This window comes from Coenobita brevimanus, chromosome 67 (assembly GCF_032717465.1).
Source record: "Coenobita brevimanus isolate Jiangsu-jjx chromosome 67, ASM3271746v2, whole genome shotgun sequence".
Classification (NCBI taxonomy): Eukaryota; Metazoa; Arthropoda; class Malacostraca; order Decapoda; family Coenobitidae; genus Coenobita; species Coenobita brevimanus.
The window spans coordinates 32,059,905-32,080,618 of NC_137020.1; the positions used below are offsets into that span (position 1 = coordinate 32,059,905).

The window sequence follows — 20,714 nt, forward strand, 5'->3', positions numbered from 1 at the left end:
CGCCGTGGGAAAAACAAACTCAAGTTACAAGTTAGTAATACTGGCCCAAAACCTTTTACATGATGATTTGTAGCCACCTTTGTTAGTTTCATTCTGTGGTGTGAGTTTATGTTATGGAATCACATGAAAAATCGTACTGTATCATTATTATTTATTCATCTCATTTGCAAGAAAATTTAGAACTACACTGTACTTCATTACAGATAGGAATTCAGAGGAGACCTTGAAGATGACACACAACAAACATATTTAGCTATATGTAAGAAAAAAAAAAAGAATTATATTGGCAACACTGCATCCTGAATCTTTAAAGTGCTGTGGTATCTACTGCCCACTACAAATGACCACATATTGGCCGGAAAAAAAAAAAAAAAAAAAAAAAACAGGACTTACTGTATACAACCCAGCATCCCTCACCCCCCCCCCCCAAGCGTGGAGTGCCACCACTGTCAAAGGTAGTGACCCCCTAAAGAGACACTGGTGTACTTGGAACACACACACACACACACACACACACACACACACACACACACACACACACACACACACACACACACACATCAGCGAGAAGGTACGGAACATGTATACACTGCTTGCAAATATGAGAATAGCATTCACATACATAAATGAAGACATGCTAAGAAGGATAATAACATCATTCATTAGACCAGCCCTGGAATATGCATCAATAGTCTGGAGTCCTCATCTCAAAAAGCATATAGACAAGATTGAAAAAGTTCAAAGGGCCGCTACAAGATGGATACCAAGCTTAAGGGACCTAAGCTACGAAGAAAGACTAAATAAACTGAATCTACCAACACTACAGGAGAGAAGGAAAAGAGGTGACATGATAATGCTATATAAGTGCATATCAGGAAAGGAGAAAATAGACATAAATGATTACTTAACATATGGAGAAGCATCAGCAAGAGGACACTGCAAAAAACTGCATAAGAAGAGAGGTGATAAAGACGTAAGGAAATTCAGTTTCCCAAACAGAGCAATTGATCAATGGAATGCACTACCGAATGAAATAGTGTGTGCCAAAACAATTCACAAATTTAAGGATATGTACGATAAATATGGTCTAAGACACGGGACAGTACGAGCTTGACTCATTCCTGTAAAGATACAATTAGGTAAGAACAATTAGGTAAGAACACACACACACACAATGCGCATTACCAATTTATACCATTCATCCTGACTCAGGTGCATACATCCATAATATATGCCCGCGCGCGCGCACACACACACACACACACACACACACACACACACACACACACAGCTCGCTGGCTCAGTGGTAACGTTCTCGCTTGCCATCTGGTAGACGGGAGTTCGCGCCTCGCTCAGGTCGCGAAAAGTTTACTGGCGAAGTGGGTGGTTACACTTCCCCTTGAGCAAGGGGACGGGTGTGTGTATGTGTGAAGGTCACAGCCTTGCCCTTAGATCGGACTATATGAGCTCTCAGCTCCCTTCCGGGAGGGTAAAAAGCTGACGATCACGAACTTATGCCATTCACCCTGACAGATATATACATCCATAATATATGCGCTAGCACACACACACACACACACACACACACACACACACACACACACACACACACACACACACACACACACACACACACACACACACACTCACTGACCTTTTGTGTACGTTAATAATCCATACACCTCCTAGCACCCAATACACACATACATACACAGCGGGTGTATATACCTCAGCTTCCGGCCAACACACAAGGCTTCAGAGTCAGCATAAGAAAGACGCTGAGTTTGCTGACTATACTTTAACGAATAGGGAGAAAATGGTGCTTGCAAAACCTACTTGTGCACTGTTTATGTTTAGAGAGAGAGAGAGAGAGAGAGAGAGAGAGAGAGAGAGAGAGAGAGAGAGAGAGAGAGGCCTATTACGGCGCTTAGTTACAAAGGTCTTACACAATGGTACAGAAGTCTTAGGCCTTGGGTGCAAAATAGCAAGTCACAAGGAAAAGATACAGAATTTATGATGTTATGAAAAAGGGGTTACACAAGTGGCATGTACACGTTACGAAAAATGCGTTACACCACCATCATTACCATCATCATAACCATCCTTATCATCACCATCATTATCATCATCATCACCATCATTACCATCATCATATCATTACCATCATCATTACACTCATCATCACCACCATCATTATCATCATCATCACCATCATCATTACACCCATCATCACCACTGTCATTATCATCATCATCACCATAATTACCATCATCATATCATTACCAACATCATCACCATCATTACCATCATCATCACCATCATCACCATCATCATTACACTCATCATCACCACCATCATTATCATCATCATCACCATAATTACCATCCCCATCATTACGATCATCATCATCACCACTATTATTACCTTCATCATCATCATAATCATCATCATCACCATTGTTACCTTCATCATCATCATAATTATCATCATCACCACCATCATCATCATCATCATCCCACGGCTGGACAAACACCTCTCCCATCTTTGTCCACACTGACCTTTTACTCGTTAGTCTGTTCCATCCAGCCCCAGTATAGCTCCGAATTTCATCTTTTTGTATTGTGTTCTGCCTCTTCCTCTCACTCCATCTCTGTGCTGCTACTGTACTAATTATATTCTCTACTTTCGTCTGTTCCCTTACCTATGGAGCCATTTTTTTCTCTGTGTGATCCTTAGCCTCTCTCTCTCTCTCTCTCTCTCTCTCTCTCTCTCTCTCTCTCTCTCTCTCTCCCTATGTAACTCTTCAGTAAATGTTTATGGGCAAAAATGCAATGTTGTTGGAAGGTCCTATGTAAGGTAGTTGTAGGTAGGTAAGGTAGTTGGGTAGGTAGTTAGGTAGGTCGGTAGGCACACAGGTAAGCAGACAGGCAGGTAGACAGAATGAGACAGATACACAGACAAATAGATAGACAGACAGACACAGCAAGGTAAACAGTACAGGTAGGAAGGCAGACTGGCAAGAATTAAGTACGTTCATTAGTTTACACATACAGTACATAAATACACATTTATATACACAAATACATACATACAAATATACATACATACATACAGTATACACATTTATATACACAAACACATATATACAAATATACACACACGTCCTTGGCTTCACAATGCTAACTACAAACATTTAGAGAGAGAGAGAGAGAGAGAGAAGGGGGCCTGTCGTTATAAAACCACCTTATATAATTCACTACACAGCTTTCAATGCCTCACTTCCTTCATTAGCCCCTTCCTGCCTGTCTACGCCTTACATACACACACACACACACACACACACACACACACACACACACACACACACACACACACACACACACACACACTGATGACAGCTATCCTACCTCTTTTTATTTCATGCAAGGGTTGATGATGATAATGATGTTTGCATTTTCGGACTTAAGCTATATTCTGCAATGCTTGAGAGAGAGAGAGAGAGAGAGAGAGAGAGAGAGAGAGAGAGAGAGAGAGAGAGAGAGAGAGAGAGAGAGAGAGAGAGAGTAGGGTACCGAGGCTAGGCTTCCCAGTCCAGCAGATGTAAGGGTACACGACCAGCTTTCTTCCCCTGGTGGCATTACAGGGATGGAGAGAGAGAAAGAGAGAGAAAGAAAGAGAGAGAGAGAGAGAGGGGGGGGGGAAAGACTCCAATCATCTCAGGGAGCCATAACCACCTGACCACCAAGAGCCCTACACCAGGGATTCTTAACCTGGGCTCCATGGACCCCTTGGAGTCCGTGAAGGTCAGAATAATTGAGAACAATTTAGCGATATTGCCCGATGCCGTTTGGCTTAATTAGCTGCCCATTCCCCCCCAAAATTAACTTGAATTGTCTTGAAGAATTGTAGTGTTCTTTGACACAAGCCTACCCTCGTCTTGCAAAGCGAGCTATGGGTGCTCTGCTTCCTTTTCCTGCTACATACCTTTGTGAGTCAGGGTTTTCAGCGTTTGTTTCTATCAAAACGAAAAGTCAGAATCAACTGGATGTCAACGATGACATGCGTGTTGCCTTGTCAAGGACCTTCCACAATTTCATCTTCTTATTCCAGCCAAACAACAACCCTCTCACTGAAACGAACTTTTGGCAGAATTAAAGTTTTATTTTGTTTAATTTGCACAAGTTGGATATACTTCATTTTCTCGAGTGGTCATTAGTTTTTGCGTGAAAAAGAGTGAGAAACATAATTCATTGTAAAGACTGTTTTATACTCTGTGTATGTCATACACTGCGTGAAGTAATTTTCAGTAAAATAAAGTATATTCATTGCATGCAAAATGCTTTGTTTATGTGCTTATGTGCATTTTTGTAGGGAAGGGGTTCATAGCTTTCACCAGATTCTCGAAGGGGTCCGTGACTCCAGAAAGATTAAGAACCACTGCCCTACACGGTTAGACGACTTTCATGCCTCTTGTTACACTCTTTATCGACCCCTTGACTACAGGAAGGTTTTCTGAAGATGAATAAAATCGTGTGAAATTAACATGAATAAAGGCACGCTAACTGGTATTGGGAGGCTTCGTAACAACTCTTCATAAGAGATTTATTTTGCATATTACACCTTAACATTCACTCGTATGTTACTTATATGACTTCAATGTCGAAAGTTTGCATCAATAACATAAAGGAAGATATTCATGACCGATATGCAGAATAAATCGCTTAGGAAGAGGTGTCACGAAATACTGAACTGCAATGAGATGAATAAATCACTTAGGGAAAGGTGTCACGCAATCTGCTACGCCATTTACAAAACGACCTTCGGTTAAAACACTTCCAAGCAAAAAAAAAATCGTCTGGCCTTGAGAGAGAGAGAGAGAGAGAGAGAGAGAGAGAGAGAGAATGGATGTTTCGCCCACTTCAGGCACACCGTACATTCGTGCCAGTCAAGACTGGAGATGCGCATTCAGGCAGGTGTTTTTTGCAGACTGTCAGCCTTTTGTCAATGGAGACGTAGTACCTCATCCTTGGCGATTTATTTGGCACATTAAACGCTTTTTCCTCTTTTCACGATACTAGAAACATACGAATGAGAATACTATAGGCCTTTCACGTTAACCTGGCCTAGATTTTTGTCCTGCTGCAGCTTGTTTCACGTAGCTCAGTGGCAGATTGACACAGCACTATGGCTCTGCATCGTTTCCATTACACTTCTTCCACACCAATTACCAGGAACACAAGCACACCAGATCACCACAATCAACACCACGCTACCACAACCAACGCCACACCACCACAACAATATATCACCATAACCAACTCATCCTCATCCCAGCCTCACCACATCTTACGTATAGCCAAAACAACAGCTACATAATCAAGTAAACAACCACCAATGTCACTCTTAAAAAGCAACACAAACACGTCAAATGCACCACCAGCTGTGACAACATCATTACCACTCCCACCACAACCAGCACCACACCACTACCACACCAGCACACCACACCTCACAACCAAAACCAATACAGTCATTAACCTCACACAACATACCACAACGCAACTACATCCAACATCAGTGCATCACAATCATACTGCACCACAACGAACACCACAACTAACTCACAACCAGAACACAGCCACCAGTTAAACTCACTACAACATCCCTCACCATAAACATAAAACTGAACCTCAACCAACACCACAACACCATCATCACGGCACAGTTAACACCACACCACACAAACAGAACCAACACAGCCACCACATAATCTCACTACATGGGATGGACGCCTTCCCGTGGTGGCACCCATATAACCGAGGGGATTCACTGCCCAGTTATACAAACGTCCCTCATCCAGTTCCCTATCCCTTAAAAGGATGATGGTGGACTGCAGGAGAAAGGTAACTTAGTCTGTAATTTACTGGGTTCACGTTACAGATGAACCTGGGGCTACAACGACAATTACTACTACTACTACTACCACCATCACCATTACTACTACCACTACTACTACATTACCACCATCACTACTACTACTACAACTACGTCACCTCACCACAAACACTCCACAAGCACACACCATCACACCTCTTCCCAAGCAACACACGTCCACCATATCACCGGATGACAACCACATAAACACGACACAGGATATTGTCCTCTAGAAAAACAGTGCCCCTTTGCCAGGTGCCCTACCTCATCGTATTCTGCCCCACATCACCCTACGCTGCCCTACCCTACTCTACCACACCGTACCTTTCGTCTGTGTACTCTACCCTACCCCAACCCATCTAACCTTACCCAGTCCTACCCTAACCTATACAACTCTCCCTACCTCATCTGACTTCCCGCCAATACCACACCATCCTAACCTACCCCTCCACACCAGCCTAAGTTATCTCACCACCCTACCCTACCCTACTTTACCTCTCTCCCACTCCACCTTCACCTACCTTACCCCACTCCATCCTCTCCCACCCTAGCTTACCCCACCCCACGCCACCCCACTATAGTCCACTTCACCCCACGCAACCCCACTATAGTCCACTTCACTCCACTCAACCCCATTATAGTCCACTCCATCCCACGCAACCCCATTATAGTCCACTTCACCCCACTATAGTCCACTGCACCCCACTATAGTCCACTTCACCCCACGCAACCCCACTATAGTCCACTTCACCCCACGCAACCCCACTATAGTCCACTTCACCCCACTCAACCCCACTATAGTCTACTCCACCCCACCACCAAGGTTAGAATACTGCTCCCAAGGCCTACATACTTCCCATTCTCTTCCTTGTCTGCATTTTATTTATATTTCGTTACTACTCGTTTATTCTTTATCGTTCGTTTATTTCTCTTCATTTGGGATCCTATAAGCCTATGTCTGTTGCACAGGAATGTCGTTATCACCTCTTCCATACCGATTTATTCTGTTCATTTTTACTACATTTAATTCTGATTTATGCTTTATACTGTAATATTCTCTCTCTCTCTCTCTCTCTCTCTCTCTCTCTCATCGTTAATTTCTTTGCACTTCTGATTCTAAGTGGCACTGAAAATTTCGCAACAACTCTTCCTTACCGATTCATTTTGCATATTATTCCTTAACGCTTTCTTATATATAATATGTAGATAGATAGATAGACAGATAGATAGAGAGATAGACAGATAGATAAATACTACCATACAAGATACTGATACGGTGAAATGCACAAAATACATCGCTAAGAAGATGTAACGAAGCCTCCGGACGATTTTATTCTGCTAAGAGTGAGAATTTGTCCTTCCTCATTCGTTACAAAGGTAGTCAGAAGACCTAGATGTGTGCCAAGTGTGTGTGTGTGTGAGAGAGAGAGAGAGAGAGAGAGAGAGAGAGAGAGAGAGAGAGAGAGAGAGAGAGAGAGAGAGAGAGAGAGAGAGAGAGAGAGAGAGAGAGAGAGAGAGAGAGAGAGAGAGAGAGAGAGAGAGAGAGTTTTTCTAGCCAGACTTCCTCGTCAGGGATGCCTGCAAGAATATATGAGTATCAATAAAACATTTTATATTTTGAACGTCAATAACGGCATTCTATCTATCTAAAGCCAGACGCCTTAATCCCGTATGGTCACAAACAAGCTTCCTCCATGTAGCGATATGGCAAGGGACAAGGCGACATGGAGGCGATTTGTTTCTGGTCAGTTCTTAAGGGATAGGCGTCTGGCTACAGATAGACAGAATAATGACACCGCAAAACACGTTACTAGACCCCAAGCAGTTGACGGCAGGAAATCTGAATGATAGCGGCAACCCTGAGAATATTATTAGAACTCCCTCTCACCCAACGGACATACCACTAATAATAATGTTTCACCTCCCTTTCAGAACGTTATTAATGGCACCGCAAAATACGTTACTGGACGCCAAGCAGCTGATGGGGGAAAATTTGAATGATGGTGCCAACCCTGAGGACGTTAGTGGATCGCCCTCTCACCCAACGGACATAACGCTCACTAACGGACACACAGATGATTTAAATGCGTCTGTACAAACACCTAATGGGGCTACAAACACTCCTGCACATGCAAATAATAATAGTAATAATTGTGATTCTCCTGGACATGCTAACACTATCATGAATACATCTAAACATGAAATCGGTGACACAAATACCGCCGAACACTCAAGTGGCCTATCTAAGTCTCCGGAACATACCAGTGCTATCGGAAATGCACTCACAAATACACCCGCACTAATCAACGGAATGGCAAAACTAGCAAAGACCTCACATACACCCAGTCCCACACACACATACGATACTACACTCACCCACACCTGCACAGATACACAACCTCCGCAGACACCCATACTCACAGATCACACAAATACACCTGAACCTCATTCGCCCCTGTCGCAAGAGGGTAAGTGAACGATACATAATATCAGTATAATAATGTCAGAATATTTTAAAACTCCTTTCACAGACAGTAATTTTCCTAACAAAATTAAATGCCAGTACTTACCGATGGGGCGACTCATCTTCCGTCCACTTCTTCCCTTTACCTGTTCATGTAAAAAAATAATGCAGTTTAGACGTCATTTAAATAAAAAGAATAAAAACAGTTTGGAACAATAAAACAACGGTAATTCAAGAGAAAATGTTGAAAGCCAGATAATCGCCATATTCATATTGCACGAGACAAAATCCTAGACATAGGCTACTGGTTAAAATCAAGTTAGTTCGTATTAAAAGTTGTCTACTGTAGGAGATGGTCTACTTAAGGAGAGTAAAATCACAGGTAGCACTTTACACTGAGCTGGGATAGGTCTACAAAGGCTAACAGACATAGATAAACATGCAGGACTGAAAGATGGATGGATAGAGAGATTCAAATAGACACATAGGCGGGTAGACAGAGACAGAAACAGATAACAGACAGATGTCACACTACACACCACGATACAATCAATAAATACTAAATAAAGCTAAATTTCCGCCAGACGTACTAGACGAGAATGAGCGATTGATAGAGGACCCGGACAAATTCCTCTCCTCTTCCTCCTCGCCCTTCCCCATCTGCTCCTGTCGTCACGCCGGCCGCAGCCCTGACATAGACGGAGGGTGGGCGTGGGTGGTGTTTGTGGCTGCATTTATCCAGTTCTTCATATCATCAGGTGGGTCATTCTACGAGGCAGACGTACTGGAAGCCTTCAACTGATGTAATATTTGAAGGACGGAACATCTCTGGGAAGCATGTCCGTCATTCTCTCACGAAAGATCTTCGTTCGAGTCAAATGTGATGTGTAATTCGTAGATCTCATATTATGTTTTTTATGCAGGAGTAGGCTAGATGAATGAAAGGTCCTGATGCACCTTCATATAGTACTTTTATATACCGTTCTTGTTTTATTAGTATTTCTTAGTACTCCACCACTTTTATGTCCCTAGCAAAGGCGTAGGTTGGATTGAAAAAATTAAAAAAAGTGATCGAACCTTATGCTGTGGCCAGGCATAATCAACGTGGCAGCCTGACCACGCCTCTGCCCCGCACACCACCTCTCCCTAGTAACATGTGTACTCCCGCAGCAATGTACTACTCGTTCAGCGTGTACTTCGTGGAGCTGGTGGAGGCGTTTGACGAGCCCAGGGCCAAAGTGGGTTGGGTGTACTCTACAAACTCGGCGGTACACATGTTCTGCGGTCCACTGGGAGGCTGGACCATCTCACGTTGGGGTCCCCGTCCTACCGTCATGTTGGGAGGGGTACTGGCTTGCCTTGGGTACCTCGCTTCTGCCTTCTCACCCAGCCTTAACGTTATCTTCATCACCTACGGCGTCATTAATGGTTAGTTCTCTCTCTCTCTCTCTCTCTCTCTCTCTCTCTTTCTCTCTCTCTCTCTCTTATGTCCCATTGGAGTCCAGTGTCCTCAATATAGGACAGAGCTCGAAATTTTCAAGAGTTAATAAAGTAGGGACCTATGAGCATTGCGACTATAAGCCGATAGGCGGAGGGCGGTACACTTAGTACCCTGCCAGCACAATCCCTCTCCCAGGAGCTCTGGGAGCCAGTGGGATATACTCTTCGCCCCTTTTTTTTCTCAAACACATGTCCTGTCACTCTTCTGTCACGCATATCTATACTGACGGCTCCAAATTTTGCCAAGGTGTGGGCTTGCTGTTGTGTTCCCTGACTCCTCCTTCCAAAGCAGGCCTACTCTTTCATCCGTTCCAAGTATTCCCACTGCACAACTGTATCTGTTCCTTTTGCTTTGAAATCTTTTCCCAGTCTCTTCCTTCGCCTTTGTTTTCTCGGGTTCTCTCGTTGCGCACATCTCCTTACACACCTCGCTTTCTTCTCATCCTCTGATCACCCAAACTTAGGAGTGGCTGTTCTGTCTTTTTGTTCGGAGAAAGTCAGTTCGCTTCTGCTGAGTCCCGTGCCATACTGGGATTACTGGTAAAAAACAAGCTGACTCCTTGGCACATTCTACTACTCTCTCCTCTAGGTCCTCTCTTCACCCCTTGCCTGCACTTGATTGTGTTCTTCTGATCCATCTCTTCCGTGAACGTTGCAATACACACACACACACACACACACACACACACACACACACACACACACACACACACACCTCGGTATGTGCACAGTTAGGCCTTCCCTCACATATATTTGGAGAAACTTGTTTAAACATTAAAAATCGTTTCACTTTTATTTATTTATTTTTTTTTTACCATACAAAACCCGCATGACATAACTAGCCTATTCCATCATATAGCTACACAAGGTTGAAAGATGGCTTCATTCAGTCTTATTAAGTATTTATTGTGTGTGCGTGTGTGTGTGTGTGTGTGTGTGTGTGTGTGTGTGTGTGTGTGTGTGTGTGTGTGTGTGAGAGAGAGAGAGAGAGAGAGAGAGAGAGAGAGGAAAAAGTCATGATGATGATGACAATTTTTGCGAGTAAATCTTGATGCACTGCCGACTATAGTTTTAAGTAGTTGTTGCATTAAATTCTGCAAATACGGTATAAGCCATAGCTATGAGGCATGAATACGTCTCCTTTACTACTAGCTATATCAAATCTCCAGTCTGACAACACCTGGCCATCAACAGAAATGAGAACGGTTACATTTCTTTCACCTTACCCTGGCCCAGTTTCTCGTTCTACTGCAGCTTCTTCCACGTAGCCTAATGGTAAATATTACTACTATAGCTCCCATTCTATTTCTTGGTTATTACCATCATATTCTAGTATTAGTCTCTTGTTACAACTCAGCACTCAGTTTGGAGATATGGCATTTTTAAGTCAAGTTAGAGTAAAAAGAGTATAGTGAGCTTTGTCGGGTCACAGTATACAAGCAGACCAATATCATGTACCATAACATTACGTGGAGCAAGCTGCACCATTTATCACAACTCTATATTCTAAGTATGCGTATCACCTTATCACCATCACTCCAGCACTGATAAACCAAAAGGCCTGAATATGTCACCAGAGCCAGAGGTCAACAGGTCATGACAGAAATGCCTAGTTTACACATGTCACGTGATTGCGAGATGTCTGATTCAGACTTCGTAACACCTCTTCATAAGCTACTGATACACTTCGCAATCATCTCCTGTGTGCAGCAGTAGTAGTAGTAGTAACTTATTAACTGCAACCTGAGTCGTCATCTGAACGTGAAGCAGTGGACTGCATGCTATCCACAATCCTTCTTTTAGGGGATAGGACAGGGAAGCAGCCGAGGGACTTTTGTACAGCCTAACAGTGGAGCCTCCTGGTTATAACGATGTCACTATATGAAAGCGCACCTCTATATCACTGCTTTGTTTACAATACATCTATCTAATATCTAAAAGCTTGTACACGTGACTACGAGAATGCTTCGGCTTTACCTAACAGCAATGGTTGGGTGCCTGTGGCATGAAACTAATGTTTATCTATATTGCTGTGTGCTCTGTGTGTTTGTTTCATGTAAACCAACCTCTCATCGCGACTCAGCAGCTCTGGAATCCCACGGCAGCAATTTAAATCCTTGATGGGGCACACGTAGCCAAACTTTCGCCATTGAGCTGCCCGTAAACAATACGCACAACGAGCCTATTCATGGAAGACACTTTTTTTTCTCTTTATTATTGATGCATCGCTTGGCATTTAACAATTTAGCATTAAGAACTGAATTTAAATATATAGTTTGGCGTTAAATATATATAGAGAAACAAATAATACTTACTTATGTTCCTTTGAGTCAGAGTACTCATCTTGCCACACACCTCCTTCATTAAATACAGTTTTACACAATCAGTGGTTATAAAATCGTGGGTGTAGCCCATTGAGCTCTATAATATACAGAAACTATCTTCGCAGCGAGCGGGATTTTGGCCGCCGTATTGAAACACCTCACTCGCCTCCTCCATAGTAATACACTGTCTTAACTTGCTGTCTCTGTTTCGTTGTTGCTTCTATAAGCTGCACAATGGATCATAGCACTATTTTAGCTACGCAGTGGACCATGGCACTATATTCTCCGGTTTCATCGGCTTTCAAAAGGCACGGGCGTCAGGTGTGGTGCATAATCATTATTAGCGCCGCACTGAGCCCCTGGCGGAGGACATACAAACTACGCTGTGCTCCCGATGAGAAAGCCTCTGCATATGATAGAGCTGTGATGTAGCCACACGCCCTTTAGCAAATATCAGCTATAGTATGTGCTGTGAAATGTAAATGGATTTATAAGATGTATTTTGTCATCAGGTTTATTTCTCGTGCATATTCTGATTCTCAGTTTATCTAATCGGCTCTAAAGAATGCGATAAAACAGACCAAAGAAATAAAAACGCTCACACTTACGCACACCCTAACCCGAGCTATAGTATTAGTTTATACAATCTAGCACTATAAACATAAACCAAGTACTTACGTGGTGACTTAAGATTTGTTAGGTACTATCAATTTGCTGGTATCTGAAGGTCAGATTTGAATATCGAGAACGGGCATCCTAGCATAGTTCAGGAGAGAGAGAGAGAGAGAGAGAGAGAGAGAGAGAGAGAGAGAGAGAGAGAAATCACATCCATTCTAGTGATGTAAAAGACAAGTCCAGAAGTCCGCATTGATGAATTTTGTCATCAGTGTAAGGTTTAGGCTTTATCTTATCTCCCTGTCTCCTACCTGACAACATCACAATTGAGTCTGATGGGAAAATACTTAAATAACAGTATAAGTCAGGAAACAATTGTTCATAGTAGTTTACTTTTAACATGTTATTTTGTTGTGTGTGTGTGTGTGTGTGTGTGTGTGTGTGTGTGTGTAATGTTCACACTTGTCTAGTTGTTAAATGTTTAACTGTAATCACATTCTCAGCAATATAAAAAAAATATGTAGTGAGCGACAAAAGTTAACTTACAGTTCCACAGCATGTTTCATAATTTGGGTGTATCCGTCACTTTCTTCTCTGGCACATCACATAAAAGAGAATCATCAATGGACAAAGAAACATACTAAGTCTCTCACATTAGGAATACTAGCTGAAAAAAAAAAAAAGTGAAACAAGAAATAAGTTTGAATATCAGCAGAACCTTTGCCCCATCCTTATAATGAAACGAGGAGAATACACAGAAAAATACATCAGCAATCAATGGGAGTAAACTTGTCAATATTGAGGCCAGTCGATCATGAACACTTATCAGATACTGTGTTAGGAAGTGTTAATAGGTAAGAGTCGAGGTATGACGGTAAGTTGTTCTGGCTATATATTAACTGAGACATCATTATTGTATTATGTTTCATCAGCATTCTAACTTAATGCCCACTCACACACTGGTAGATGTGATGGAGGACTGGTGTGGTGTGGTATTGTGTGGCAAGTTTGATGTGGTAGGTGTCGTGTGGTGTGAGAAGTGTGGCAGGTATGTTGTATTGTGCTGCATGGTATGGTGTGATGGTGTGTAGTTTGGTAGGTGTTGTGTGGAGTGGTGTGGTGATGTGCTGTGCAGTGTGGTGTGGCAGGTGTGGTGATGTGCTGTGTGGTGTGGTGTGGTGTGGCGAGGCAGGTGTGCTGTGGCAAGTGTGGTATGGTGTGGTATATACTAACCCATGTATCTCTACAGGTATGGGCACAAGCCTGAACTTCTCTGGGTGGGTGGTTGGTCTGGGCAGGTTCTGGGAGCGTCGGCAGTGCTGGGTGACGGGTGTGGCCATGGCCGGGTCTGGGGTGGGCGTGGCTGTGCTGGGGCCAGCCATTGCTGCTCTGGTAGGCCACTACGGCTGGAGGGGTGCCATGCTGTTCTCAGCAGGATTCTCACTCAACTTCTGTGTGCTGGGTGCCACAATCTTCACTTCTCTTGCTCCACCCCACCACTGTCGCTGTGTTCAGCCTGAGAGCGAAGAAGGTGTGGAGGTGTGGGATGGTGGTGGGGACACAGACAGTGATGCTGTCCCACAGACCATGTCCTCTCTGATGGTTTCAGGAAGTGTGGGGTCCCTGGCACAGGCAGAGAATGCCGGCCAGCCAGAGTCAGGGCCTAAGTCAGCAAGGGTGGTAGCCAGATGGCCAGGGTTCTGGCTGCTGCAGGCCTCCTGCTTCCTCAGCTTCATGGCCACTACAACCATCTTTGCTGTTCTGCTGGACTGGGTGCAGTGGGTTGGGCTGGGTGCTGCCTTCTCGGCTGGACTGGCGGGCAGCGGAGCTGGTGATGTAGTGGGGCGGGTGGTGGCAGGAGCGGTAGCAGCGAGAGGGCCTCCTCTGCTGCTGTTCAGTGGTGTGCAGTTGGTGCTGGCAACAGTTGTGGCAGGTGCTGCACTGGCCACCTCAACACTGCAGTTTGTGGCTGCCCTGGTGGGTGTGGGTGTGGCATGCGGACTGCAGAGTGTGCTGCATGCCCTCTTGCCCTCAAAGCTCAGTTCTGGGGCTGGGGTGGGGCACCTGCTGGGGTGGCAGCTGGTCGTGGCAGGGTTGGGGGCATTGGCAGGGCCACCCACTGCAGGTTTGTTGGTAGACCTCACTCATTCCTACAGTCCTGTCCTTATCCTGTGCACCGCTGCCCCTGCCACTGCTGCCATGCTCAGCCTCTCTGCAAACTGTCTTGCACCACATAGACCAACTTCGTGAATGAAGCAGTGCTTTGCCCCTTTGTACTGGCTACCATAAAGCATCATCTCAACCTAGTGTCATTTTAACTGTGTGTACTGTCATCATTACAACATCACCACAAAGACAGTCATCACCAGCCACAGGTCAATTTGGGGAAAAAAATATATACTAGACAATGCAACTACAGGGTAGAAATCAGTTTTTTTACAGATGCAACTGACAGACTGGATGTGTTTGCTTATGATATTTGCAATTCAAGATATACAGAACATTGTTTTAAAAATTCCTGTCCTAAAACTGTCATTCATTTTTGTAATAAACAGAAAATAGAAACAATACAGTATTGAACTCAGGCAGTAAGTTATCATGTGGAAAAAGTTACCTACCAGTGTACCAAACCACATATACTTTGTCAACATGCAAAATAAAGTAAGACTAACAACATATAATTCATCATCATGCATAACAAAGTAGAGTTGACATTAGATGATTAAAAGGTGGCTTCATCAACACTAGAATGATCACCAAATCAATACAGTCCACTGTACTTGACTCGTTAATTCTGTTTGTTATGCCAGTCATATATCTCTGGTACAAGAACAAGAAATATTGTTACCCATATACAGGTACAGTATTTGATAAAAGTGGACCTGAATAATGTACTGCATATAAGTTCCCCTAACATTCCACTGCATCTAGCATGTCCATGACTTTCCTCCCTCATGCATCATTTCCAGGAGCATTGTCACTGGGCAAAGAAGCATACCTTAGCTTAGGAATACTGGCTAGCAGAGGAAAGTCAGAAGTGGAAAAGGTGAAATATTAGTCAAACTTTTTCACATAAGGGCAGAGAAATATACTAAGTCTCTCACAGCTTAGAAATATTAGCCACCAGAGGAAAGTGAGAAGCAGAAGTGAAATATTAGACAAAATTTCCTATCTGTTGAGAAAGGAACATCCCAAACCTTTCTCAGTGAAGGGATATTAGCTAGCAGAAAAAAGCATGATGTACAAGTGGAGAAATGGATTTTGCTCTGCCTTTACATATCTATACATCCTTGAACACTTAGTTACAGTATTTTTAAAGGACAAATAAAAAAACAGTATGTATAGATATATATTTTGCATTGTAGTTCAGCATTTGTATTTTTAATTTGCATAAATGGTCAACCCTAGTAATGCAGGTTGAATTTCATCGTTTACTGCCGTATAGAAGATATAGCTATCCATTTAAAATAGACACTGTTCTTAAATTACATGAGATGATTCCATGTTAAATATTAGGAAATGATACTTATGTACGCTTCACAGATGAAGGAATGTAATAAGTATTATCAACATAAAGCCATACAAAAAAGTACAGAAGTTAAGGCTTCACTCCTATTAACTCCCTCTCTGTCATGGATGCACCTGGGCATTTTTATCACGCTAAACTGAGTCTGTTTTATTAGGTGTTGGAAATTTCAGCTTTCCAAAGGATAATCAACACAGTTATGAACCTTCTGAAAATTAGTTTCCTTAAGCCAAACAGAATTCTTGCAGTAGCCTGAGCAACTCATTTAACGCATCCACAGATAGTAAACAAGTTAATGCTGTACACAGGGTGGTCCATATGTAACACTCCTCTTCCATTCTGTCAGGTGAGGGGGGGTGGGAAAGGATGGCTCAGTGTCATTCTCAATGTCTAACTTCCTTTCGTTTTTGAAGGCTCCAACATGCTTGCATGCGTTAACCCTGGTTACCTAATGGCAGCTCTCCATGCTGCTCGACCACTGACAGCCTCCCTATTTAGTCCCTTATCCCAGAGGTCACACTCAATGACCTTGTTCCAGGCCTTTTTCGGTCTACCTCTCACTACCCTACCCTCAACATTAACACTTCTCACTTTCTGCACCCATCCTCTCCACAGGCTCAAACCACCTCAATCTACCTCCTCTCATCACAACACCAATACACTTCAGTTCCATCCTACTTCTCAACTCTTCCATCATAAACCTAACCCCCTCAGGCCTCGCAATCAGGGACGCATTGCACATCAACCTAATCATTGCCATTTCTGCACGTTTGAGCCTGCAAATATCCTCTTCCTTTACTGTCCAGGTCTCATTACCATACAGCATTACACTCCTAACACATGCCGTGTGCAAGGGTCATTTAGCACGGATGGAGAGCCTTCTCAATGTCAGGAGAGGCAGCAGCTCCCTGAACTTCTTCCAGCCACTCCTCACTCTAGCCACAGAGCTAGCTCCAGCCCCACCTCCAGCACATGTCTCCCAAACAACAAAACTCTTCCACACACTCAAGAGACTCACCAGCAAGTTCAATCCTTTCACGCCTGGCAATCTCCACATGATCTCCCGACACACTGCACATGTGAAATCAGCATTATATCGTAGTCTACCTCTAATACCACTACATCTCTTATGCACCCACTTATCACAAACACTGCACAAGATGGAATTACTTCCCACATCCTTGGGCATATTGCACATGGCCATTCCCCCTCTTCTTTGACAGTACTGCCCAACTTGTGTCTTTTATTCATTTCCTACTCCCATTGCAACACCCATGCCCATATCAGCAGGCTTAGCCAACCCCACAACACATACTATACCTCTAAGTGAGTTTCTAGCACAACAGAAATCTACTGTTTACACAGGCCACCCTGTATAAAACTTGAGAACATTAGTGCTGTGCATACATTAACCCCTTTTAGTCCAATGATGTATTTTTCTATTTTATGCCTGCCACCACCAGATGATGTTTTTCAACTTAGGAAAGATCTCTTGTAGTGGAGGGGGCTCATGACGGCTGTATCTAACCCCACCAGTTCAAAAAGTCTCTCCTAAGCTGAATATATTTGTCTGAAGGTACAGCATCGAGCACAAACCAAAAAATATATCACCAGATTCAAGGGATTCAATGTACTGTACTAATGCTCATACACTGCAGAAATCAGAAATGTAACAAAACCTTTCATTCTGGAAAAGACTTATGATTTTATTCTTGGTATCTCAAGATATTTTATTTAGTTTAGGTAAGATCTTCATTAACTTCTCCACTAACATAGGCCTTGCAAGTTAAATAAAATCACCTGGTATCAGTAGCAATCAAATAAATAAGATGTCTTCAGGCCAAAACCTTGTCAAACATTTCAATGACAAGGCTCTGCCGCAATGGTGGCAATAGTTTAATACTGTAGAGGCAATTCAGCTTTAAAGGTAGCAACAGAACTTTCACAGGCAAATTTTCTGTAATATACTGTCAACCTGACAATCAAAACATAACAAAAAGGCGATTTATGGATTTCCCATATTCAGCTCGTATCTCCTTTAATCCAGAGACATTTTTTATTCTTGCTGCCTCCAGATGATTATACTGTATTCAGCCTGGTAAACTTTTCAGACTGGAGGGGTTAGATACAGCCTTCATTATCCCCACTACTACAGTACTCAGGTGCTCTGTTAAGCTGAATAAAATCTGGTAGCTGCAAAAATAAATAAAAAAAATCAAACAGCTGAAGTGAAAAAGCAAACATGAAAAATACAAAATACAATATACAATATAATGTTTGGGGGAAATGACTCCGGTTTGCAAGTTCATATAATATTTTGGAAAAAAATAAATAAATAAATCAAAGGTGTTGCATCACAGTGTTGTGGTAAAATGAATTTAGTCTGCCATGATATATAATTTGGAGGAAGAGGGAACTTGCTGAGGTCATCCCTGACTGTGTATCTTCACACATATATGCTATCTAGAAAAAATATATGTCCACATTTACTATATAGGACTGTACACTGGAAGCCACAGGTTAGGGAGTAAAAAAGAGCCGGTTTCACAGTTCGTACATGACCTAACCAAAGCGACAAATTGAAGCACAGTAACTTTTGGCAATTTTGCAGCAATAAGTACAAATTTTGGGAACCAGACAGTTTCTGGGACCTAATAGAGGCTCAGTATGCCAACTTCACTGTTCACTGGCCTGCCAACACTGACTGGAATGACAGAAGAGCTGCCATACATAACAAAGTTGAGGAAAATTGTAAAAATAGAGGAAACATATACATTCATCCATCACATGATGTAATCACTGTTTAAAGGTGCGCACTGATGCAAACCAGCATGATCAGTTCCACAGGTGAAATTTTGCTGGCCTGCAAGCTCCCCAGTAATATGATATGGTAATGACACAAAAACCTACAGTGAAGCCAAAACTTCAGAAGACAGCTGGTATTAGGACATATCACAACAAACAGCATTCACTGTAAAACTGGCCCAGTGACTGCGAAATCGGCTCAATATAATCTGAGTATTTGGCAACATAATACAGTACAGAGATTGACACATCTTTCTGCAGCCAACACATATGGAAGAATAATGCCTCCACCTCTCTGTATACAGTACACAGATGATGATTTGAGAACCTTCCAGAACATGAGGAAATTAGAAACAAGGTGGTAAATAATGAGTTGTAATAGCATTCTATTGCTGTGAAACTGCTTCACAGTTATGTTAAATCTTTTGAGTTGGGTTTATGTGGCTTCTTGTACTGGAGACACAATGACAAACTATACTGCTAATTTAGCAGATCTCCATTATAATGAGAGAGGCCCAGAAGTATAGCTAAGGGTTAAGAATGGTGTAGTCATGTCCATTATGGGGAGACCCCAAGCAGTACTCTTTAGAAGACTCCAGAGTATTTCCCTGGAAATCTAAGGTGGCCCCTGAGGCAGCCAGGCATATTTCTGAAATGGCCACCCTTTTGACTATGCCACCAGCACCCAAACCAATCAAACCAACCTAACCATGAAACAAAGCTCCTGTAACCTAACCCTACTGATATATTTACTGCCATGCCAGCTATTTCACAAGGGCGCACAGAGAAATGATGGCAATATTCCTCCATAATCATGGTCATGAGTGCTACACATTCATGATAATACGCAAAAGAAAATGATACCCCTGTACAATATAAGACAGGTAAGGGAAATGGGAAAGAACATTAAAGGTCTGAATATACTGTAATATTCTAAAATCCTGTATAACTCATAACTGAAGTAACAAAATCAAATCCAAAACCTGTTATAATCCCCTAAATCTCAGGATGTTGTTTTAGTGCATTCTTGCTGCTACTAGGCAATTATATTCAACTCAGAAACGTCCCTCATACTGAAGGGGTTTACTAAGGTTATATCTAACCCTTCCAGTTTGAAAGGTCTGTCCTAAGCTTATTAAAATCACCCAGAATATGGCAAGAATATAATGAAAATAACATCCCTGGATTCACTTGTTTAAATCTCACAATTATACACTGATCATACTGAAAAAAAAAAAAAAAAAAAAAAAAAAAAAAAAAAAAAAAAATTCACATGAATAATACCTTAATGGCAAGAAACTTTACAGTAATATAGAAACAGGGACTGTAACTTTTGTGTGGTTGTGTGGCTGTAGGAATAGTAGTAAAGATATCTGGGGCAATTATACAGTACAGTAGTCTGTTTGATTATTAATGGCTCACTATTGGCTGCATTCCTGTGGGTTTTGGGGGGCTTTCCAACAACTTTTGGTTTCCAGCTTATTTCATATATTACACCCTAATTCTTCTTTGTGTGTTATTTATATAGTAATTCTAATAAGGTACC

At 42.5% G+C, this 20,714-nt stretch overlaps 1 protein-coding gene across 1 annotated transcript; it reads left to right on the top strand.

Annotated features, from left to right (window-relative positions):
• The first annotated feature begins 5,184 nt into the window (after positions 1 to 5,184).
• On the top strand, positions 5,185 to 15,101 carry LOC145405611 (monocarboxylate transporter 13-like). The gene is made up of 4 exons (XM_080276937.1): positions 5,185 to 5,350; positions 8,983 to 9,156; positions 9,569 to 9,826; positions 14,087 to 15,101. Exons 1-4 carry the CDS (start codon positions 5,185 to 5,187, stop codon positions 15,085 to 15,087), a joined length of 1,599 nt encoding a protein of 532 aa, XP_080133063.1. The 3' UTR covers positions 15,088 to 15,101.
• Positions 15,102 to 20,714: the final 5,613 nt, after the last annotated feature.